This window comes from Bubalus bubalis, chromosome 19 (genome assembly GCF_019923935.1).
Source record: "Bubalus bubalis isolate 160015118507 breed Murrah chromosome 19, NDDB_SH_1, whole genome shotgun sequence".
NCBI lineage: Eukaryota > Metazoa > Chordata > Mammalia > Artiodactyla > Bovidae > Bubalus > Bubalus bubalis.
This window is the reverse complement of record NC_059175.1, coordinates 13,844,263-13,870,905: the sequence shown is the minus strand read 5'-3', so window position 1 is coordinate 13,870,905 and position 26,643 is coordinate 13,844,263. Positions and strand designations below refer to the sequence as shown.

General features: G+C 36.6%; 1 protein-coding gene across 1 annotated transcript in view; it reads right to left on the bottom strand.

The window, feature by feature from the left end:
* Window positions 1–26,643, bottom strand: part of ADAMTS6 (ADAM metallopeptidase with thrombospondin type 1 motif 6) — a 273,198-nt gene that overhangs the window by 223,865 nt on the left and 22,690 nt on the right. The window contains exons 4-6 of the mRNA XM_025270471.2: window positions 25,790–26,001; window positions 25,271–25,354; window positions 24,624–24,769 (exon numbers count right to left, since the gene is read on the bottom strand). Of these exons, the coding sequence (XP_025126256.1) occupies window positions 24,624–24,769; window positions 25,271–25,354; window positions 25,790–26,001 (442 nt within the window). The remainder of the gene's footprint in view (window positions 1–24,623; window positions 24,770–25,270; window positions 25,355–25,789; window positions 26,002–26,643) is intronic.

Sequence of the window (26,643 nt, the reverse complement as noted above, 5' to 3'; positions counted from 1 at the left end):
ATCATGTAACAGTTTGTTGACCAATGCATAATTCATTAAGTCAAATAAATTATGGATACAAGTTAGAGATAATAAGTTGCTAGAGTTCTTTTCCTTATGTTGTAGATTGAATATTTGTTGTCCTCCCCCAAAATTTATATGTTGAAGCCCTAACGTCCAATATAAGCCTTAAAAGGCAATTAGATTTAGTTGATGTCATGAGGATGGGTCTCCATGATGAGATTAGTGTCCTCAAAAGAAAAAGAAGAGACCACCTCTCTCTCTCTCTCACTCCCTCTTCCTTTTCCCCCATTAGGGTACAGCAGAACAGTGGCTGTCTGCAAGGCAGAGCAAAATCAGGGAACAGAACTGACTGTCACCTTGATCTTGGAACTTCTCAGCCTCCTGTGAGAGAAAAATTCCTGTATTTTAAACCTCCCAATCTGTGATATTTTGTCACTTGCATCTTGAGCTAAGACAACTTAAATGGAAAAAAATATATTTAAAAGATTTGTATAAATAACTCTAACAATTCTACTATTTCTTTCATAAGCATTTATTCCTATTCCAACTACCTCCTAGCTTTTGCTACCAATCTGTCCTCCTCACAGTCTATCTAGTTCCTGTTACTTCTCATATTGGAGTATGAGTAATGAGAGGAGCTTGGCAGGTTGCCATAAAGTAGGCAAAGTCATAAGCTAAATATGGTGCCTCTTCCTGCTCATTCAATTTTATTCAAAGATAGGAGTACACTGGGGAAAGAAAAAAACAACTTAAAAGTTAAAAGAAAACATTATTATTAAAATAAACATGGATATTAAAACTACAGTGCACAGAAGCCTTGAAAGATATTACGTATTTCTTAAAGGCTGTCACAAGCTAGAAGTTGTAGGTTCTCATGTAGACCACATTACTATGCCCTTAAGGGTAGGGAAGTAGGGAATTAAGAGCTGCTCTACAATATATTCTATTTGTAAGTCTCCTACTAAGTCAAATAATCTCAGTAGGGTGCTAAATATTAATAATAGCTGTCATTTATTGAGTGCTAATTTATACCAGGCACTGCTCTAAAATACAAGAAATATTTAATCATCATAATCACTCAGAGAGGGAGGTGATTATTACAATCCCTACTTTATAGGTGAGAAAATTAAGCACAAAGAAATAATCTGTCCAAGGACACACAGGAAAGCAAGGGAGATCTTTAATTTAACAAATGATTATCATGTGATATATATTCTGGGAGAATATATACCTTCAAAGGTGAAAATACAATTATCAAAAACTAAAAGCTTTTAGAACCAAGAAATTATATTTTAAGAGTACAATGACAAACACAAATGCAGAGTCTCAATTATCAATAGTTAGTCCTTGGTGGAGTGAATTATGATTGTAAAGTCATGTATAAGCATGTTTTTGTGCAAGCACACATACATACATTAGCTTTAACCATATACACATAATTTTATATTGTATAATAATGCCCTTTAAATATTTTAAAGCAATAATTTTATTACTCTTACCATGATAGTATGTTGTAACCTATTTTCATGTTACACATTCATAGCACATGTCACCAATACTATATGCCTACACAAATTTCAAATAGAGGGTAATTTATATACATCTGCTTTAGTAATAAAGTTATAGATGATTCATATTGAGATATGATAGCTAAATTATTGGGGTATTACATATAAAAAAAAAGAAAAGATTGTTCATGCAAAACATATACTTGGTATCGAATAACAAAACTAAACAATGTAATTGAAAACAACAATGAACTTACTGAAAACTATTCAAAATAACAGTGATATAATGTTTTCTGAAAATTCAGCTATATGCAGCTGGAAACTGTTTAATGTTAAAATACAAGTCCGTAATCATATGTATCTTAGTACTTTCTTTTGTATTACTTAATTTTATGAATACCAACTTTTCCCAAATCTTTCTAACTTGCTTGTGTGTGCTAAGTCACTTTGGTCATGTCTGACTCTTTGCAACCCTATGGACCATAGTCTGCCAGGCTCCTCTGTCTACAGGAATCTCCAGGCAGGAATACTGAAGTGGGTTGCCATGCCCTCCTCCAGGGGATCTTCCCAACTCAGGGATTGAACCCACGTCTCTTACATCTCCTGCATTGGTACGTGGGTTCTTTACCACTAGTGCCACTTGGGAACCCCTATAAGGTGCTTTGTAGTTTGCTAATAAACAGCCTTAATCTACATATTAAATAAGATCAAAGTTCACAGAGCTGTATTTACTTCTCTGTAGCATCAAAGGAAGAACTTGTAGTTTTGATCAATTTGTACCCTCTGAAAATGACCTTATAAAACCTAAAAACAGGCCACTATATCTTCTTAAAGAATCACTGGCAACAACTATAAGCAGACTCAGCAGGACATCCTCTCAGATGACAATGGTTTCTCTAAAGAAACTTGACCCCTATATATGCTGTCCCACCTCAAACCAAGGAACACATATAGACTGAAAGTGAAGGGCTGGAAAAAGATATTTCATGCAAATGGTGACCAAAAGAAAGCAGGAGTAGCAATACTAGTATCAGATAAAAGACTTTAAAATGAAGACCATGAAAAGAGACAAAGAAGGACACTACATAATGATCAAAGGATCAAATCAAGTAGAAGATAACAACTATAAATATATATGCACCCGACATAGGAGCAACTCAATATAAGGCAAATGCTAACAAGTATGAGAGGGGAAAGTAACAGTAACACAATAATAATGCAAGACTTAAATACCCCACTCACACCTATGGTTAGATCAACTAAACAAAATTAGCAAGAAAACACAAGCTTTAAATGATACAATGCACCAATTAGACCTAACTGATATCTATAGGGCATTTCACCCCAAAACAATGAATTTCACCTATTTCTCAAGTGCACACAGAACATTCTCCAGGATAGCTCACATCCTGGGCCATAAATCTAGCCTTGGTAAATTCAAAAAAAATTGAAATCATTTCAAGCATCTTTTCTAATCACAATGTGGTAAGATTAGATGTCAGTTACAGGGAAAAAAAATTAAAAATACAAACATACGGAGGCTAAACAACATGCTTCTGAATAACCAACAGATCATGGAAGAAATCAAAATATGCATAGAAACATATGAAAATGAAAACACAACAACCCAAAACCTATGGAATGCAGTAAAAGCAGTGCTAAGAGAAAGGTTCATAGCAATACAAGCTTACCTCCAGAAACAAGAGACATAAAATAAATAACCTACCTTCACACCTAAATCAACTAGAAAAAGAAGAAATGAAGAACCCCAAAGTTCAGTTCAGTTCAGTTGCCCAGTCACGTCTGACTCTTTGCGACCCCATGAACCGCAGGAAGCCAGGCCTCCCTGTCCATCACCAACTCCCAGAATCCACTCAAACCCATGTCTCTTGAGTCAGTGATGCCATCCAACCATCTCATCCTCTGTTGTCCACTTTTCCTCCTGTCCTCAATCTGTCCCAGCATCAGGGTCTTTTCAAATGAGTCAGCTCTTCCCATCAGGTAGCCAAAGTACTGGAGTTTCAGCTTCACCATCAGTCCCTCCAATGAACACCCAGGACTGATCTCCTTTAGGATGGACTGGTTGGATCTCCTTGCAGTCCAAGGGACTCTCAACAGTCTTCTCCAACACCACACTTCAAAAGCATCGATTCTTCGGCACTCAGCCTTCTTCACAGTCCAACTCTCGCATCCATACATGACCACAGGAAAAACCATAGCCTTGACTAGACAGACCTTTGTTGACAAAGTAATGTCTCTACTTTTTAATATGCTATCTAGGTTGGTCACAACTTTCCTTCCAAGGAGTAAGCGTCTTTTAATTTCATGGCTGCAGTCACCATCTGCAGTGATTTTGGAGCCCAGAAAAATAAAGTCAGCCACTGTTTCCCCATTTATTGCCAAAGTTAGTAGAAGGAAAAAAAACCATAAAAGTCAAAGCAGAAACAAATGAAAAAGAAATGAAGGAAACTATAGCAAAAATCAACAAAACTAAAAGCTGGTTCTTTGGAACATAAATAAACTAGAAAAACCATTAGCCAGACTCATCAAGAAAAAAAGGGAGAAGAATTAAATCAATAAAATTAGAAATGAAACTGGAGAAATCACAACAGACAACATAGAAATACAAAGGATCATGAGACTACTATCAGCAACTAAATGCCAACAGAATGGACAACTTGGAAAAAAATGGACTAATTCTTAGAAAAGTATAACCTTCCAAAACTGAACCAGGAAGAAGTAGAAAATCTTAACAGACCCATCAGAAGCACAGAAATCAAAACTGTAATAAGAAATCTTCCAACAAACAAAAGCCCAGGACCAGATGTGAATTCACTTCACAGGTGAATTCTATCAAAAGTTTAGAGAAGAGTTAACACCTATCCTACCCCAACTCTTCCAGAAAATTGCAGAAGATGGTAAACTCCCAAACTCATTCTATGAAGCCACCATCACCCTAATACTAACACCAGGCAAAGATGCCACAGAAAAAGAAAACTATAGGCCAATATAACTGATGAACATAGATGCAAAAATCCTCAACAAAATTCTACTAAACAGAACCCAACAACATATTAAAAAGATCATACATCATGACCAAATGGGCTATAAAGCCCAGGGATGCAAGGATTCTTCAATATGTGCAGATCAATGTGATACACCATATTAACAAATTGGAAGATAAAAGCCATATGATTGACTCAATAGATGCAGAGAAAGCCTTAGACAAAATTTAACACCCATTTATGACAAAAACCCTCCAGAAAGGAGACACAGAAAGAACATACCTCAACATAATAAAAGTCATCTATGACAAATCCACAGCAAACATTATCCTCAATGGGGAATAATTGAAAGCATTTCCCGTAAAATCCGGAGAAGGCAATGGCACTCCACTCCAGTGCTCTTGCCTGGAGAATCCCATGGACGGAGGAGCCTGGTAGGCTAGAGTCCACGGGGTCGCAAAGAGTCGGACAGGACTAAGCGACTTCACTTTCACTTTTCACTTTCATGCACTGGAGAAGGAAATGGCAACCCACTCCAGTATTCTTGCCTGGAGAATCCCAGGGACAGAGGAGCCTGTTGGGCTGCTGTCTATGGGGTCGCAGAGTCAGACACGACTGACGCGACTTAGCAGCAGTAGCAGTCCCTAAAATCAAGAACAAGACAAGGGTGCCCACTCTCACCACTACTATTCAACATAGTATTGGAAGTCCTAACCACAGCAATCAGAGAAGAAAAAGAAAAAGGAATCCAGACTGGAAAAGAAGTAAAACTCTCAGTTTGCAGATGACATGATGCTCTACATAGAAAAGACACCATCAGAAAATTACTAGAGCTAATCAATGAATATGGTAAGTTGCAGCATGTAAAATTAATACAAAGAAATCCCTTGCATTCCTGTACACTGACAATGAGAAAACAGAAAGAAAAATGAAGGAAACAATCCCATTCACCATTGCAATGAAAATAATAAAATATTTAGGAATAAATTTACCTAAAGAAACAAAAGACCTATATATAGAAAACTATAAACCACTGATGAAAGAAATCAAAGATGACACAGATAGATGGAGAAATATAACATGTTCACAGATTGGAAGAATCAATATAGTGAAAATGAGTATACCACCCAAGGCAATCTAGAGATTCAATGCAATTCCTATCAAGCTACCAGCAGTATTTTTCACAGGACTAGAACAAATAATTTCACAATTTGTATGGAAACACAAAAAACCTCAAATAGCCAAAGCAATCTTAATAAAGAATAATGGAACTGGAGGAATCAACCTACCTGACTTCAGACTATACAACAAAGCTACAGTCATCAAGACAGCATGATTCTGACACAAAGACAGAAATATAGATCAACAAACAAAACAGAAAGCCCAGAGATAATTCCACACACCTATGGACAACTTATCTTTGACAAAGGAGGCAAAAATACACAATGGAGAAAAGACAATCTTTTTAACAAGTGGTGCTTGGAAAACTGGTCAACCACCTGTAAAAGAATGAAACAAGAACACTTTCTAACACCATACACAAAAATAAACTCAAAATGGATTAAAGATCTAAATGTAAGACCATAAACTATAAAACTCCTAGAGGAAAAAATTGGCAGAACACTCTCTGACATAAATCACAGCAAGATACTCTGTGACCCACCTCCCAGAGTAATAGAAATAAAAGCAAAAATAAACAAATGTGACCTAATTAAACTTAAAAGGTTTTGCACAACTAAGGAAACTGTAAGCAAGGTGAAAAGGCAGCCTTAAATAAAAGCAAACAAAACAACTGACAAAGAATTAATCTCTAAAATATACAAGCAGCTCACGCAGCTCAATACCAGAAAAATAAACAACCCAATCAAAAAATGGGCCAAAGAACTAAACAGACATTTCTCCAAAGACATACAGATGGCTAACAAACACATGAAAAGATGCTCAACATCACTCATTAACAGAGAATGCAAACCAAAACCACAATAAGGTACCATCTCATGCCGGTCAGAATGGCTGCTATCAAAAAGTCTACAAACAATAAATGCTGGAGAGAGTGTGGAGAAAAGGGAACCCTCTTACACTGTTGGTGGGAATGCAAACTAGTACAGCCACTATGGAGAAAAGTGTGGAGATTGCTTAAAAAACTGGAACTAGAACTGCCATATGACCCAAGCAATCCCACTACTGGGCATACACACTGAGGAAACCAGGATTGAAAGAGACACGTGTATCCCAATGTTCACTGCAGCACTGTTTACAATAGCTTGTACATGGAAGCAACCTAGATGTCCACTGGCAGACAAATGGATAAGAAAGTTGTGGTACATATACACAATGGAATGTTATTCAGCTATAAGAAAGAACACATTTGAGTAAGTTCTAATGAGGTGGATGAAACTGGAGCCTATGATACAGAGTGAAGTCAGAAAAAAACCCAGCAATACAGTATATTAACACATATATATGGAATTTAGAAAGATGGTAATAATGACCCTGTATGTAAGACAGCAAAAGAGACACAGATGTGAAGAACAGAATTTTGGACTCTGTGGGAGACGGTGAGGGTGGGATGATTTGAGAGAAGAGCATTGAAACATGTATATTACCATATGGGAAACAGATGACCAGTCCAAGTTTGATGCATGAAGCTGAGCACTCAAAGCCAGTGCACTGGGACAACGCAGAGGGATGGGATGGGGAGAGAGATGGGAGGGGGTTTCAGGGCTGGGGGACATGTGTACACGCATGGCTGATTCATGTCAACGTATGGCCAAAACCACCACAATACTGTACAGCAATTAAACTCCAATTAAAATAAATTTTTTTAAAAAGTGTACAATTCAGTCATTTTATTGTATACACAAAATGGTCCAGAATATTTTCATCATTATAGCAAAAGAAACTTTGTACTCATGAGTAGTCACTCTGCATTTCTTCTTAGCCCTAAGCAACACCTAATCTATGATTTGTTTCTCCACTTTCTTTTATTCTGGACATTTCATATAAATGGAACCATATAATATATATGTATGAATGTATATGCACACACACACACATATATATATACACACACACACACAGAGCCTTTCTATTTGACTTCTTGCACATAATATAATGCCTTCAATGTTCATTAATACTACACCATGAAACTGTTTATTTAACTTATATGCAGAGTACATCATGAGAAACGCTGGACTGGAAGAAACACAAGCTGGAATCAAGATTGCCGGGAGAAATATCAATAACCTCAGATATGCAGATGACACTACCCTTATGGCAGAAAGTGAAGAGGAACTCAAAAGCCTCTTGATGAAAGTGAAAGTGGAGAGTGAAAAAGTTGGCTTAAAGCTCAACATTCAGAAAACGAAGATCATGGCATCTGGTCCCATCACTTCATGGCAAATAGATGGGGAAACAGTGGAAACAGTGGCAGACTTTATTTTTCTGGGCTCCAAAATCACTGCAGATGGTGACTGCAGCCATGAAATTAAAAGACGCTTACTCCTTGGAAGGAAAGTTATGCCCAGCCTAGATAGCATATTCAAAAGCAGAGACATTACTTTGCCAACAAAGGTCCATCTAGTCAAGGCTATGGTTTTCCCTGTGGTCATGTATGGATGCGAGAGTTGGACTGTGAAGAAGGCTGAGTGCCGAAGAATCGATGCTTTTGAACTGTGGTGTTGGAGAAGACTCTTGAGAGTCCCTTGGACTGCAAGGAGATCTAACCAGTCCATTCTAAAGGAGATCAGTCCTGGGTGTTCATTGGAAGGACTGATGCTAAAGTTGAAACTCCAGTACATTGGCCACCTCATGCGAAGAGTTGCCTCATTGGAAAAGACCCTGATGCTGGGAGGGATTGGGGGCAGGAAGAGAAGGGGACAACAGAGGATGAGATGGCTGGATGGAATCACTGACTCGATGGACATGAGTTTGAGTGAACTCCGGGAGTTATTGATTGGCAGGGAGGCCTGGCGTGCTGCAATTCATGGGGTCGCAAAGAGCTGGACATGACTGAGCGACTGAACTGAACTGATCCTCTTTTTGACTATTATGAATAATGTTATTAGTAATAGTGGACAAGCCCTGGGTGTTCTTTGGAAGGAATGATGCTAAAGCCGAAACTCCAGTACTTTGGCCACCTCATGTGAAGAGCTGACTCATTGGAAAAGACTCTGATGCTGGGAGGGATTGAGGGCAGGAGGAAAAGGGGATGACAGAGGATGAGATGGCTGGAGGGCATCACCTACTCGATAGACGTGAGTTTGAGTGAACTCCGGGAGATGGTGATGGACAGGGAGGCCTGGCGTGCTGCGATTCATGGGGTCACAAAGAGTGAGACACGACTGAGCGACTAAACTGAACTGAACTGAACTGAACTTGGACATTAATTTTTCAATTCTCTTAGATTTATGCCTAGGAATGGAATTACTGAATCATACAGTAATTCTACATTTAACTTTTGAATAACTACCACATTGTTTTTTTTCCAACAAATTCAAACTGTATTCCAAAATGACTGTACCAATGTGCATCTATATCATCAATACAAGAGGGTTCCAATTTCTCCACACTATCACCAAAACTTGTTATTCTGTCGTTTTGATTACAATCATCCTAGTGGGGTGAAGTCCTTTCTAATTGTAGTTTGATTTGCTTTTCCCTAATGATCAATGATGCTGAACATCTTTTCATGTGTTTGTCGGCCATTTGCATATCTTCTCTGAAGAAATGTGTATTGAATATTTTACCCAATTCTTAATTGAATTCTAGTGTAAAATTTCAATATTATTTAAAGAACAAAAGATTAGAACTGAACAATAAGGAAGAAAAATTATAGGATACAATATCAATAGGTTATTATTTAAAAAAAACAAATTTCCTCTAAATAAGCATCAAAGAAGTCACATGAGATAACGAATTAAAGTTAAAATTCTGTTTAGGTTCTCTAATTTTCCTAACAGTAATACAGTACACCCCCTCATCCATCTTGCTTTCAGAACATGTGCAAATGGGCAGGAAACTCTTGGTTATTTTCTGGAGAAAAGGAATGATCTCAGGGAAAAGCCCCCAAAACACTGACACTTTTGCTCCCACACACAAAAAAAGTCAAACAACTTGAACTCACCTTAGGGAACTCACCTTATGGAAGCCCTCCTCAACAAGCCCTACCCAATGTAAATAAGGTTCCCAATTAGCATTTTTTCAATATAAACAGACAGCTAAGGGTGCTCATGGAAAGACAAAGCACAAATAAGTGAGAAAAGAGTGAGTGTGCTTGTACCTATAGCAAATATTCTCATAGAAACTAAACTCTTTACCACTTCTTTTACTTGCTAGTGTTTATTATTTACATGTGCTGTTTCCTTTGCCTAAAACATATATATGCTCTTGTCATTTCCTCCTCCAGCAGGCTTCATCCTTCAGAATTTTTAAATCAAGTCACCTTATTAAAGAGACTTTTCATAGTTTATATATATATCACATGCATTTCTTTGTTTACTTATTTATAATCTATTTCCCTCTGTAGAATATAAGCTGTGACCAGATTTTTATCTCAGTCACTGTGATCCCAATAATTTACACACAGTAAACACTCCATAAATGCTGAATATATGTTAATGTTGTAGAATGTCTTAGTGAATGAATAAATGCAGCTTTAAGATATTTCTTAGAAGAGATAACAATTTCTTTACACTTTAAGATTATTTTTAAATTGTTTACTTATTTATTTTTCCATTGCAGCCCTATAGAGCCCAATAAACATCTCTTCTTAGTTTTTGCTTTCTCAATTACCCTTTGTCATTAGTAAAATGGAAAAGTTTATTTTTTGAAGAAACTTTTGAAAAGTTACTGTATTATTTCAAGTGTTTCTTTTAGGCCCCTAAACTCATTCGGAATTTAAACCCAAAACTTCAGAAAAACGGACTGGTTGGCAGGATCCCCTGAATACATCATTTACCTTGACAAGAACCATAATTCATCTTCTTTCCTCTTAATAGTGTTTTTAAGTTTGTATATTTTGCTAATATAGCTCATGACGTACATAAACTATGAGGAGGCAGGAACAAAGATATGAGAGATTAGCAAACAAAAAATATCAATTTAAAGCAAGGAAATAGAGGAAACGCCTGAAAATTCTGTAATAGCTAAATATATATTAATTTCCCAGTATCAAGTTATAATTTCTCAATATTAGTTCCCTAATTGGACCCTCATTCACTTTTTATGACAGGAAAAAAGACTATAATTGCCATTCAGGGACAACCTGAAAAAAGAAAAGCTGCAGAAAGAGCAGGTTTAAAGGAAAGACTGGGAATCTGGTTTAGTTTGAGACACATGGAGATGTCAACTATGCAACTTGATAAAAAAAAAAATACAGAGTTTAGGGGAGGGACCCAGCTGATGAAGTATATTTAAATATAAATGGTGCTTAAAACTGTATAGACATACCTAACCCTATAGATGGTACTTAGAATCATGAAAAAAAAAAAAATAATAAGATCACTAAGTGTAAATGTAAGCTGAGAAGAGACTGAGAGAGAAATTGGTAAAAGATGTAAACACTACTTTTTCTTATTCTAGAAAAACTTTTCAGAATTATTTCTATCAACATTTCTTTAACATAGGCCTATTATTAAGGTGCTGAGAATTTATGAAATGAGAAAGATATCATTTATAGGGATGCTGATTTTTGATAGCTTTGGGGGGAGTGGATAAGAAAGATAAGGTGAATTTAGTAAATATGTCCCAAAAGAATCCAGTGTAAAATTACCAAAAAAGACGAAGAACCTATCGTAAAATGGAGTCTTCCCCTTTTTAAGCCCCAAATCTCCTTTTTCTCTTTCTCCTTTACCCTTTTACATCACTCATCAAGAAGTCCTCATCTTCTAACACCAAAACTCAAAGATTTTTGCCTGGCATCCAATTCTTCAGGATAACAAGAAAAAGGAAAATGAAATGCTAATTCAAATGGTTCTAAAAAGCCTTTCTAAACTGGAGAGAAAAGAGGCATTGAATTTTTTTTCTACCCATTTTTCACTGCTTTGCATATATTAGCACTTAAGTCTCTCTCTCTCTCTCTCTCTCTCTCTCTCTCACACACACACACACACTCACACACACACACAATCTATCCTCATACCCTTTCCAGGGACATATTTTGAATTTGCTCATGTCACTTTTCTGTTAAATTTCTACAGTATCATCCATTATGAAAAGAGAATAGAAGCTAATTCTTTTCCTTCTCAAAACCTGATTGTATCTAACATACAGTTAGTAACAGCTCCAAATTATTACTATGCCTCCCTACAAGGTACCACCTACTTAAAAGGATAATATGAAAACATTATGAAGAATTTTGTCAATACATTCTAAATTTAGATGAAATATATTTCCTGAAAGACTGAAACTACCAAACCACATTGAATAAGATAGTCTTAATAGCCTCACATCTCAGGGACGTCTCTGGTGCTTCAGTGGTTAAGAATCCACCTTCCAATGCAGGGGACAAAGGCTTGATCCTTAGTCAGGGAACTAAGAGCTCAAATGACTCAAAGAAAAGATTCCCACGTGCTGCAACTAAGAACAGATGCAGCCAAGTAAATAAATAAACAAATACATGTGTATTTTTTAAAAGCCCTATATCTCTGAAAGATTTGAATTGGTAGCTAAAAATTACCCCACAAAGAAAATTCCAGGTCCAGAGAGCTTCATTTGTGAATTCTATAAAACGTTTACAGTGAAACAATATTGATTCTGTGTGAGTTTTTTCCAGAAAATTGAAAAGGAAACAATGTTCTCTAACTCACACTGCGAGGTCAACATTACCCTCTTAATACCAAAACCAGATAAAGACATTATTAACAAACACTACAGGACAATATCCCTCAAACATGCATGTGTGCGTGCAAAGTCACTTCAGTTGTGTCCAACTCTTTGCAACACTATGGACTATAACCCGCAGGCTCCTCTGTCCATGGGATTCTCCAGGCAAGAATACTAGAATAGGTTGCTGTTTTACCACTGAGCCACTTGGGAAGCCCATTTTGCATATAGATGCAAAAAACTATAAATAAAATTTTGGCAAATCTTATCTAATGGTATACTAAAAAAATAACATACATTACGACCAAATTGGGCTTATCTCAGAAACTTAAGTTGACACAATGTTCTAAACCAATCAGTGCAATTCACTGTATTAAGCTAAAGAATGAAAAATCATATATATAATCATCTCAATAGATGCAGAAAAGGCATTTAACAAAATCCAATATCCATTCCTGATAAAAACTCTCAGAGAACTAGGTATAAAAGAGAACTTTGCTAGCCTGACTGAAGGGCATTTACAAGAACCCTACAACTAACATCACAATAATGAAAGATGAAAAACTTTCCCACTAAGATCAGGAAGGAACAAGACAATGATGTCTGCTTTCGCCACTGTGGGCAGACAGCAAACTAGCCAAGATGGCATGTTTAGGGTCTCATACTCCACGTTTTGTAAATAATGACTATGTAACAGCTGAGATCATTTATAGCACTGAGCATAAGTGTCACAAGGTACTCCCTCGGACACAGGCTACTTCTGATATATGGGCTCCACCTAAAAAGCGGCAGCATTACTGCTGCATCACGACTGTGTCCATTGGGTCAGCAACAAGAGAAGACAGCCTGTCTACTGATATGGCTGCTCTGTCAGCCAGGAGAGAACACTGTTATGGCTGCTGTGTCAGACAGAAGAGAATAAATGTGTCTGCAGTTCCTACAGCTCCTCAAATTTTCTTCGAGTCTCTCAGATCACGCCTTGCCTACCATAGGTTCAGCGAACAGTGCACACAATGGGATACAGCAAGACAACTGGTGCTGCAATACAGTCAGCTTTATTCCACACTGTACTGGAGAGGATAGTCAGTGAAACAGGCAAGAAAAAAAAATCTTTCATGATTAAAAGAGAAAAGTAAAAATATCTCTAATCTTAAAAATCATTATCATCTTTGTAGAAAATACCACTGGAATCTTAAAAAAAAAAAAAAAAAAAAAAAACAAGCTACTTAAAGTAATAAGGGCTTCCCTTGTGGCTCAGCTGGTAAAGAATCTGCCTGCTGGAGACCTGGGTTTGATCCCTGGGTTGGAAAGATTCCCTGGAGAAGGGAATAGCTACCCACTCCAGTATTCTGGCCTGGAGAATTCCATGGACTGTCTAGTCTATGGGGTTGCAAAGAGTCGGACATGACTGAGCAACTTTCACTTAAAGCAATAAACTTAGCACAGTTACAAAAATCAACTGCATTTTAATATATTGAAAGTGAAAGTGAATATACTGGTGATGAACAATAAGTGGATTTTAAAAAACAGTATCATTTACAATAACATCAAAAAAGGACAAGAGGTGTGAAAACACTGAAAACCACAAAACATTCTTGAGAAATTAAAGACCTAAAGAAATGGAGAAATATACCCTGGCTATAAGTGGGAAGAAGTCTCATTATTAAGATATCACAAAGTCCAGCTCAAATCCAAGAGAAGCTGATTGCACAAAGTTATGAACATCAGGAGGCAGAGATAGCTGGGGACCATCTTAGAAGACTGCCTACCATGGGCACCAATATTAGTAAAGTATCTCCATATGAATTTTTGTTGAATACCCTTGTAATTCCTCTAAAAGTACTCTGGAACCAAACTACCTGGTTTACATTCTGGGTCTTCTAACTAATGTGTGAGCTTGCCAATCATTTAACTTCTCCATGCCTCAGCTTCCTCATCTATAAAATAGAGATAATGATAGAACCTATCTCATGCAGTTATTGAGAAGTTTAAATGATTAAATATAATTCTGTAAAGCACCAAGTATTTGGCACACAATAAAAAAGTGCATAAATACATCCATACAAACAACATAAAAATTTACTTACTATTAAAGTATTGATTATAACATATCTTTCTTAGATTTAACTATTTAGTGATGCCCATTATAAATAAAACACAGTTTTAGGCAACATGTATACAAAGACAATTTACTAAATTGCATGCTATTTAATCTTCAGGGACTGAAGAAAAAGTATCTTCCTATTTCCATTTTTTAACCAAAGTTTAACAAGCAAACATACATAACGTCTGGGATGACCATAATCTTGTTTACCTGGTACTAGTTTTGTGCCTATTATTTGGCCGAAACTGTCAATGGTACCCTCTTTTACTCCTAAAGTGTCCCAGATTGCACAAAAATTAGGGTCACACAAGTGTGTCATAATCCTCAAATGGAATGGAAACTGAATCTAGATAAATACATCTACATAAGGGACAAATAAGCCAGGGATAAAGAAAAAAAGAAAAAGACAAAAAAAAAAAAAAAACCTGAAAAAGGAAGAAGAAAGGTAGGCGGCAGGACAGCTAAGAGTGGTAGAGCCAGGGTGCTAAGAGAATAATAAATGCTTCAAATGTCAAAATAAAAAAATCAATATACCCACAACCTGAAATCAAGATTCCTTTTTTGCCTGTAAACACGGCATATTCTTAAAAGCTTAACAATACTTCATAAAAAATTTAACTGGCATTTCCTTAAGGATTAAAAAATCCATAAATGAATACCAAATAAATATTAAGGTACCATATTTAATTTCCCTTTCCTCTGTTTTTAATATATAATCAAAAAGTCGATATATAATTCTCAAAGTCTTTAAATTTTTTTTTAAATTTATTTAAACCTGTATGCTACAGGCCAAGTTTTAGCAAGAAACCATTTTATAGCTATTTTTAATCTCCCACCTGAAAACATTAGTTGACTCTGGAAATTCTAATCCCTTTAAAACCCAGCAGCATCAAAGCAAACAGTCATGATCCCTTAAGAGGATAAATATGCTGATTTTAATTAAATACTAAATTATGTCACTTGGTGTATAATTTTTGCATCTGTACTATGAGTAGTATTTATATATCATGTGCATTTCATTAATGAAAAATTGAAAAGAAATTATATATTTTGAAGAAAAGCCTATTGACAGAGACACTTTTAAAAGAGCTGTACCTTGAATTTTCCAAGAATTTAAGATAATAGGAAAAAAGTCCTGGTATGTGCTACTATAGGATGAACCTTGAAAACACTATGCAAAGTAAGAGTTATTCAGTCACTCAGCTGTGTCCAACACTTTGCAACCCCATGGAATTTTCCAGGTAAGAATACTGAAGTGGGTTGCCACTTCCTACTCCAGGTGATCTTCCCAACCCAAGTTTCAAACCTGCGTCTCCTGCTTTGGCAGGTGGATTCCAGTAACTGTGGTTACTTATTTTAAAAAGCAAAAATACTGAATGGTATGACTAGGCTTATTACGCTAGTTTAAAAATAGGCCAAGTACTAGCACTGCATTCTCCTCATGCTAACAATGGTAATTTAAAATAGTGAATATTAAACATGTGGGCTCCATAGCTAACCCACAGAATCTCCACCCCAAATGTTAATGTCTGTGTATCAGATGTCCACTCTGTGTGTACTATGAAAGTTTTATTTATGCCAGTCACAAAAGACTATATATTGTCAGTTCAGTTCAGTCCCTCAGTAGTGTCCAACTCTTTGTGACTCCATGAACTGCAGTACATCTAGCCTCCCTGTCCATCACCAACTCCCAGAGCTTGCTCAAACTCATGTCCGTTGAGTCAGTGATGCCATCCAACGATCTCATCCTCTGTTGTCCCCTTCTTTTCCTGCCTTCAATCTTTCCCAGCATCAGGGTCTTTTCCAATGAGTCAGTTCTTCGCATCAGGTGGCCAATGGATTGGAGCTTCAGCTTCAGCATCAGTCCTTCAAATGAATATTCAGGACTGATTTCCTTTAGGATGGACCGGTTGGATCTCCTTGCAGTTCAAGGGACTCTCAAGAGTCTTCTCCAACAGCACAATTCAAAAGCATCAATTCTTCAGTGTCCAGCTTTCTTTATAGTCCAACTCTCACAACCATACATGACTACTGGAAAACCACTGCTTTGACTAGATGGACCTTTGTTGGCAAAGTAATGTCTCTGCTTTTTAATATGCTGTCTAGGTTGGTCATAACTTTTCTTCCAAGGAGCAAGCATCTTTTAATTTCATAGCTGCAGTCACCATCTATACTATACACTGTATGATTCCCTTTATATGAAGAGTTTATAATAAACAAAGCTGAAGTAAATTACCACTTGCCTCAGGCTGGAGCTTGGGTGGGGAGGATGAAGGGAATGGGGAAAATGTTCTAAAATTATGTGATGGTTGTACAACCCTGTAAATATACTAAGACTACTGAATCATATACTTTAAATGGGTAAACTGTATGGTCTATGAAATACTATTTCAATAAAGCCATTACCAAAAGGGAAGTACTTAGATTATAATATCTATTCAAAATATATACTGTTATATAATATCTTAAAGATGCAAAATATGATTCTGATGCATGTTTAGGGGAGAAAACTATGAAATATATGCATTAGTCATGTTAATTTGCCCAAAACAATGATGCAAGTACACTTATGTCACTAAATTTTCTACTTATTTTCAGACTATAGATTTCTTGAATGTCTTTGACTCAAGATAAATTTAAAAATTGACTTGACTTTAAATTTATGGTGGATATTTCCTGACTTCATGTAGAAATATAAATATTTTTTTAAAAATTTGTCAAATTGTAGAGTTTTACTCCTAAATAACATTAATTAACAATTTTTTGATACCAATAAGGATTATCTAAAATTTTTGTAGCAAGTGTAACATTTTAAGTGTACACACAGTTCTATGTTATCTTCTTAAATTCTGTTTCTAGAATATCAGGTGCAAACTATTAATCACTTCTTGAACTAATTATATCATGTCATACTCAATTATTTTGAAAGAGTTAATAAATGTCAGGTTGATTTAGATGAGCACTAATAACTGTCAGATAATCCAAATAGATCTAGCCTACAAAAGCAAGCTATGTAAGTTACTACTATTTTAACTAAAAACAGATCACAAAAATGGAAGATAAGTTTCAATAATCTACCATTATTCAAAAAAGCACCACATGGTCATATTTTGACAAATTTATACATGATGGCACTATCTCTGGTATTCAAAACTAAAATGTCAGGTAGTTGATATACCATAGAGAAGTAATCAATGCAAGTATATCAGTTCAGAAAGTGACATGAAACTGCTCTTTGATGGGGCATAATATTAAGATTGAATAAAGCAAGATGGTGAAGTAGGAAATATCAACCTTCATCACCCAATAGAAAACAATTAGATAGCAATCCACAAATGAAAATGGTCCTGAAAGGGCTTGAGTCTAAGTCTAATTAAGAAACTACAGTAACATGTCTTGATGGTGGCTCAGACGGTAAAGCGTCTGCCTGCAATGTGGGAGACCCAAGTTAGATTCCTGGGTTGGGAAGATCCCCTGGAGAAGGAAATGGCAATCCACTCCAGCACTCTTGCCTGGAAAATCCCATGGACAGAGAAGCCTGGTAGGCTACAGTCCACGGGGTCGCAAAGAGTCGGACCCGACTGAGCGACTTCACTTTCTTTCACCTTCACAGTAACATTAATAGGGCAAAAAATAAAGGGTAACTGCAAAGAAAGGGGAGAAGGCAATGGCACCCCACTCCAGTACTCTTGCCTGGAAAATCCCATGGACAGAGGAGCCTGGTAGGCTGCAGTCCATGGGGTCGCCAAGAGTTAGACATAACTGAGCAAGTTCACTTTCATTTTTCACTTCCATGCATTGGAGAAGGAAATGGCAACCCACTCCAGTGTTCTTGCCTGGAGATTCCCAGGGACAGGGGATCCTGGTGGGCTGCCATCTATGCGGTCACACAGAGTCGGACATGACTGAAGTGACTTAGTAGCAAGAGCAGCAGCATAGAAAGGATCACTGGGGAGATCAGCTTACTGAAGATGTCTAAAGGCAACTAGGAACAAAGAGGAAAGGTGGAAACTATCAGCCACAATACTGAAGAGCCCTCACAACAGCTGCTCTCAAGGAGACTGGCAGTTTTTACCATCCAAGTAATTAAGTTATTGCTGTCACAGATCTTGGGGAAGGAGATGTCACTGTGCTTACCCCAAGAAAGAGCCACTGTTATTCTGGCCTGGGAAAAGAACTTCCAGCTCTCCCCGACCCTGAGCACATCCGGGACACTACAGCGTCTAGTTGCTCCCCTTGTTCCCATATGCCAGACCTGGATCTAGGGCCACTTTGTGATACCCATGCACCAGACTCCAGCTCTGCCACTGGTGCACACATGACCACATCTTAAGACTTGGAGGCACTGTCACTTCCAGCTAGCCAGCACCTGGACCCAAATGCCATCACTGCTCTCTAAGTGCCATGCTTCAGACGCCATCTACATGGCTAATTCACACACATCTACAACTCATACATCACTGCTGTTGTGGTATAGCCAGCACACCAACCCCAGAGCCGCTGTCACTCTGCAAGCACTATCTTTTCAGTCCCCAGCTCTATGACTGCTCCACAGGTGCCCACACGTCAGACACCAGCACTGGTGTAGGCTCTTCCAAGCCAGACCCAATACCAAGAGGAATCCCTTGCACAATGATAAGCCCTGTGAGAGAAAAAGAGATCAGCTGGTCTCCAGCAGCCTTTGCTGCTGCTGCAGGGGTCTTGACCATTGGGGACTCCTGCAATCTTCACCAATGCTAACCTCAACTGATGAAGCTGCCTGAAGACTACACTGCTGGGCCTTCTCCAGAGCTAAAAATGATTTAGCTTTAAGGATACATACAGACTGAAAGCGAAGGGAAGAAAAAACATATAAAAGATATTTCATGTAAAGAGAAAAGATAAACTCATATCAGACAAAACAGGCTTTTTAAGTCAGAAGCTGAAAAAGAGACCAAGAAGGTCATGATATAATGATAAAGGGATCAATTCATCAAGAGCATTTAACTGGAAATATATACATACTCCAAAATCAGAGCACCTTAACATATTAAGCAAATACTGGAAGATCAGAAGGTAGAAATAGGCAGCAATGCAATACTAGTAGGAATTTTAATATCTCACTTTCAACAATGGAGATATATCTCCACAAATATATATATCAGCTCGTAATGTATATGTATGTCAAATCATCACATTGTACACTTTAGATATACGTAATTTTGCTTGTCAATTATACCTCAGTTTTTCTTGTTCATTTTGGACATGCTTCACGGCTTGTGGAATCTTAGTTCTTTCACCAGGGATTGAACCAAGGCCCTCGCAGTGAAAAGACCAAAACCTAACCACTGGTGCATGCATGCTAAGTTGCTTCAGTCATGTTTGACAATTTGTGACCTATACATGGCATTCTCTAGGCAAGAATACTGGAGTGGGTTGCCATGCCCTCCTCCAGGGGATCTTCCCAACCCATGGATCAAACCCGCATCTCCTGTGTCTCCTACATTGGCAGGCAGGTTCTTTATTATCAGGAAGCCCCGCTAACCACTAGACGGCCAAGGAATTCTCAGCTTCAGTTTTTTTAAAAAAACGTTAGCTGGTTCGGCGAACACGCTGAGAGTAAAAATGGTTCTCCGGTGGTTCCCCAGTAGTCTGCTGCGGAACCTTTGCCAAACCAGGAGGAGGCTGCCGCCTGCGCCGTCTTTGCACAGCTACCGCGTGCAGGCTCCTGATTCTCGAAGGAGGGTCCGAGGCACCACGAGGGAGTTAAAACGTCCACCGGTGTGTTATTTTTAAAAGAAGGCCTGAGAGCTTTGGAAGCCCAGCCAGGGCAGTACCCCTTCACAGAGATTCCAGGCTAACCTGGTGACTGAAGGCCTAAGGTTTAGAATTCTCTTGGAGAAGCACTTTTGGGGTGGCTGGGATGTCCAGGTGGTGGTTCCTGCCACTTCAGCAACAGGCTGTGACAAGAAGTGGAGAGCAGCATGCCTTCTACCTGGCACTGTGTTTTAGGATTTTGCTGATGCAGAGGATGTCCTACCTGGTGTTGCTCAGATCCTTGGAACTTCACATGTTTCCTGCATGAACCTGTGTGAGCAGCTGTCAAACTCCGGTGCAGAGGGGATGGGCTGATTAGAAGTTTGGGGACCAAAATCAATTAGGTGATCTTTATTAGAAAGATTGCAATAAAATGTTTTAAAGCAAATAAAAATAGGTGGGTCTGAGTAAAAACAGGAGGGTACAGAAAGGTTTAGGGATGTGAAAGTGAATGAGCATCAGTTGACATCTAGCTGTATGTACCTCTTTCCAGCTACATTACAAAAAACTAAAATTAGGTTTGTCATATATTGACACCAGTGTGAGGATTTCTAGATGGAGTACCATAATATTTTTAATATTTGAGGTTTTAATTATACTATTAACACAATCATCCAGTTTTCTTTTGATGAATTGGTGAAAACATAGGTTGTCTGGATATATTCTTAGAAGAATAATAATCCTGGTGGTTGTCAGGAGCTGGGAATGAGGAAGTGAAGAAGTATTTAATGGGTATTGTTTCACTTTTACAAGGTGAAAGAGTTCATGGGGATGGATGGTGGTGATAATTGCTCAGTGTTATGAACTTAGTTATTACCACTGAACTGTATGCCTAAAAGTGGTAAAGATTTGGGGAGGGATAAATTGGAAGATTGGAATTGATACATACACACCACTAAGTATAAAATAGATAACTAATAAAGACCTGTATAGCACAGGAAATTCAGTGCTCTGTAATAGTCTATAAGAGAAGAGGATCCCAAAGTGTATGTATAACTGATTCAGTTTACTGTATACTTGAAACTAACACATTGTAAATCAACTATACCCCAATAAAATTTTTTTAATGGTAAAAAAAAAAAAAAAAGTTAGCTAAAGCTAGTTGCGGTATAACAAATTTCACTATATATTATACATACACATATGCTTACACACACAAAAATGTATATGAACATTTTTAAATATATGTATATATTAATCATTTTTAATATGCTCTTTCAGTTCAGTTCAGTTCAGTGGCTCACTCATATCCAACTCTTTGCAACCCCATGAATTGCAGCACACCAGGCCTCCCTGTCCATCACCAACTCCCGGAGTTCACTCAGACTCACGTCCATTGAGTCAGTGATGCCATCCAGCCATCTAATTAATTCAATACTGCTGATACCAGATAAAACAACAAATTTTCATTTTTTCAATTTTTTTTCTGTCTGCTTATGGTAGTCTGATAGCTTTGTACAGTGCCTTGCTTTAAATTTATATCAATAAAATATCATTTGATAAGAGGAGATAACATTTTTATTTTTATACTTTTTTCCAAAAGTAACTATTATACCTATATAACTAGGTTCCAAATGTTTTTCTGATTAAAACATTTAAATCCCTAGAACAAAATTGAATTCTCGATGAACGCATTATACATTCTCCTTAGTGAGCTGACATTTCAAGCAAGCATAAATCACGATCTTACCTCCAAATGGTGGAATCACAATCCTGAACATGTCAACAAATGAGTTACATGAAGCAATTTTCAAAGTTAATATAAAATCATCTATGGAAGTGTCATAATTACTTTTAATAAAAGTGGTACTATGATATAAACATATATTCAATTTCACAAGTCAAAAATATACAAGAAAGAGTCAAGAACTGGTAAAACTTCCAACCAATAAAAACCTAAATAATATTCAGAAACTCATTTATATAAGCCACTCTGTGGCCCTAATAAAGATAATTACAGATTTTTAATTAAGGTGAAAGTTATTTTGAGACTTTAGTAACAAATCAAAAAGGTATTCTATGCAGTCCCAAAGGGCATTTTCCTAACCTCCATTATGAAATCAATCTAAAATGATATGATATATGAATTCTTTGTAGTATTGACCTTTAAAGTCCTGAGATCATTTCTAGTGCTTTTTGAACATTAGGAGGAAAATTTTAAAAGAAAATTTTGTGTTCAAATCTCAGACATCAAACAGGCGCTCAAAGTAGCTTATAGAAGCAAAGAAGAGTTCTGCAGAGGATCGCAAAAATATCTGGGCCAATTCAGAGTAATAAATCACACAGTTGAATGCTGTAGCCAGTGTAAAGATAGGGTGGCTAACTGCCCAGATATATTTCCCTACTTGAACACTTATAATTTTGCACTCTTAGTATAACTCCTGTCATTTGATGGAAAAGTTAAAAATCCAAGAATTCCTTGGCAGTTCAGTGGTTAGGACTTTGTCCTTTCACTGTGGAGGGGCCAAGGTTCAACCCTCTGGTAGGGGAACTAAGATCCTGCAAGCCATGCAGTGTGGCACAGTCAAGTAAATAAATAAATAGATTTTTCAAAATGCTGCAAACCCAGCACAGATACAATAACAAAAATATGAATCATCAGGAGATTTTTGGGGAGAGGTAGCATTTTATAAATTTAAGTACTATGAGAGTACAGATACCAATGCAAGTATCTGTGATCATTCTGCTAAACATAGATATAGTCCTCCTCTAGTGATTTCATAGAAACTAATCATATCATACAGACCTTTCTATAAAAGTTTCTATATTTGCACAATTCCTAATATATTTTTAACTCCTCAAATATATTTGGGAATCATACCAGACCATAAGACTCTGAAGAACTGAAGAATTTATCAGCCTGATGAGTCAACATATATGAACAAAGAACTTTAAAATGTTGGTTTTATTCAGCAAGCATATCATAAAAAATTTTTTTGGTTTACAATGTGAGGTAGATGAAGTCAATTGTAAGCATAAAAAAAGGTGAAACCAGAAACTTGACAACTCTATTAACAGGCATATTTTTCAAAAAGCTAGTCAGAGAAGGCAATGGCACCTCACTCCAATACTCTTGCCTGGAAAATCCCATGGATGAAGGAGCCTGGTAGGCTGCAGTCCATGGGGTAGCTAAGAGTCGGATATGACTGAGTGACTTCACTTTCACTTTTCACTTTCATGCATTAGGGAAGGAAATGGCAACCCACTCCAGTGTTCTTGCCTGGAGAATCCCAAGGACGGGGGGCCTGGTAGGCTGCCGTCTATGGGGTCGCACAGAGTTGGACACGACTGAAGTGACTTAGCAGCAGCAGCAAAGTCACATTATCATACTGGGCCTCACAGTTCTGATCCTACATACTTCTCCCCGTCTAGAGAGTCTAATGTGGAGTCTGTGGACATACCACAGATGATGTTTATGTTAAATACAGCCTTGCAAATTAAAAAAAAAAAAAAAGTAATTCACTTGCCAGGATAGAAAAATGCTTCCATTTTGCTTATTTGTCTATTTGTTATAACTTATTTTGTTTTCATTTTTAAATACTAATAAGAGATCAAAGAAAAGCATCTTTAGTTGATTTAAGTATGGTTCTAACCAACCATAATCAAAGTATTACAAAACTAAGACAGACAGCCAAGTATAAACAAAGATAGGATCCTGGACTTGAGCCCTTCTCTTTTACTTAAATATTTTGAACTGGTTTCCTCATTTCTTACATGAGAAAAATAATAACAATATCTACTTTACAGAATTTTTGTTGACGACTAAGGAATAATGTGAATCTGAATATAGGTTCATAAAACTGGAAAGAAATATATGAATTAATTGAGTTATCATCAAGTAATAATTCTGCCTGAAAGACAAGCAACTCAACATACAGTATAGCAAACATGCTTCTTTATGTATCTCTTAATTAAAATGTTTAATTAAATAAGCATTCATCTAAATATACTGCGTAACTACTGATGTCTTCCCTTTTAACAATCTGGAGGTAAGAATAATTAGTATATTTTATAAACAAGAGTAATGACCCACTTTTATGTTTAAGACAGATTTTTCTCATACTTTTCAATTTTGCTTTAGCAAGTATTTTGTTCAATTAACAAAATATGTATGTGTTTCCAGTTAAACTTTATGAATAGACCTTAATAGAAGAAAGATATTTACTAAATTTCTAAGTCAACTCTAAATCTTTTTTTTCTCTTATTTGGTTCATTTAATGGAAACACAATAACAGTGTAATATATTCTTTCTCAGTGGTAAATAATAAAGTACCATTTTGCCTTCTCTACACTCATTACCTGAATGAGGCTTTAGACAGAACCAAATATAGTTACAATATCAAACACAACAATCAAAGGTAAAATACTTTCAACAAACCATACCTAGTAATAAGAACTGCATTATCGTGGTGGGCAATCCCATTTTCTGGAATGGTGTTTCCATCACTTTGGTGGGAGAGAATGGATTTCTGCCATTTACAGAAGCTATCGAGGGACTTGTCTGCATGGTGGTTTATCTCCAAGTTTGGCTGCAATACAACATGCATACCAGAAATGTTCCAAACAAATTACTAAGGTCAGTTGTTAAAACTTTTGAAGACTAAAGTGGGACTATAATTAGACATAGTGGTTTCTAGGAATAACCTCTTGCCAATTTTCATCTCTGTCATATCTGGCCTAGAATTAATTTAATGTATTATTGAACAGCTATTCTTTCCAGTTTCAACTTTAAAGATAATGTGAATATGTGATTATCAGCCTACAAAACCAACCAAAACCACTCTTATAAGGTCTGCCATGCAAATGCTCATCTTTATACTGAAACATATAGCTAACACACACATATATACATCTTGTACATAAGAGGTATACTCTTGTAAACTATTTCAAATTTGCTTAAAATACTAAGTGCTTAGAGCTGAAAGTCATATTCAGCTAGAACTTTCTAAGAATAGCAATAATAAAGTATACTTTTTAATATGTATACATTCTGTTAAGAGTTTTAGACTTATAAACTAACTCATTCTTACCTGATCTTCTGTGAGAACAATTAAACGGGCCACTATAATATTCACAACGTTTCCTAGGCTGGAATCACGGTAAAGTTTGGCAACCTGACCTCCAGAAAATAAGAAAAGACACAAAGTCAGACAAAAATCACAAAGTGATTGTTCAATTTTTTTAGAGTGGTAGAACAATTTTTCATCAAATTAACCACTGTGTGTATAAAAAGGTATTCTTTTATCTCATGTCACTTAGAACTCTACCCTCAAGATATCTTAGTAAAAGGTTTGTTACACAAATCTACTTTAAGAAAAATTTTCTTCTAAAGATGAACTACAACATAGTAATTAAGAGGGTGAGTCAATCTAAATGAACGATAAAGTAACCTTTAAATTTATCTTCCATAGAACTGAAACACTAATAGATCAATTCTAACTTTCAATGAGCTAGTTCTCAAAATTATTTCACAATAAAAATCCATGACCTTAGTCAAAAATCACAACAAATTATTAAGTTAAAAAATTATATAGAGGGATCAAACTTACAATATTCATCACACTCAAAATGTAATGTTCAATGTCTCTGCGGCCATGGTAGCCCACCATCATTTTGTCTGCCACTACTAGTGTCTCCACAAACCGCTCAATGCTTACTGATCTCTTCTGTCTCTGGTGGATATATGTGCCATTAATTGGTAGTGAAGAAGGAAAAGCAGATGTGTCATTCAACCACCAAGGTTTGCCACTTCTTAGGAGGTCTACAATAAAAACAATTACATAGTTCACATAGGTTAACTAATTTAACCTACTTATTAACCTACTTTCATGCAGACATGCTTCTCAAACTCTCTAACATATTAAGATTTTTCAAAGTGAGGGAAGGGGATGAGGAAATGCAGTAATGAAAAAATTAAACTCTTCAAATTTTTCAAAATAATCTTACCTGAAAAAATTAATAACATTAAACTGTCCATGAAAACAAAATAAATCTAATAGTTAACTTTAAAAAAGGAATCTTCAAATAATCAGTTCACATTTTTCCAGTGAGTGATTATGTCATAATACTTTTAAATTTAAAATCTATACTTTAAACCATCATTTCAAGTTGTTTAAAAAGCAACTATTAAGCATTAACTTTCTAAACAGCCTAAGACAGTTCTGATGAAGAATATTAATATTGCAAAAATCTATTTCTAAAATGCTTTGCAAGTATTTATTTCAAAATAAGATGCTTTTATTAAACTATTTTATTAGAGCAACTTTACTGCTCTAGATAAAGACCCTGACTCAACGGACATGAGTTTGAGCAAACTCAGGGAGATAGTGAAGGACAGGGAAGCCTGGTGTGCTGCAGTTCATGGGGTAGCAAAGAGTCAGACATGACTTACTGACTGAACAAC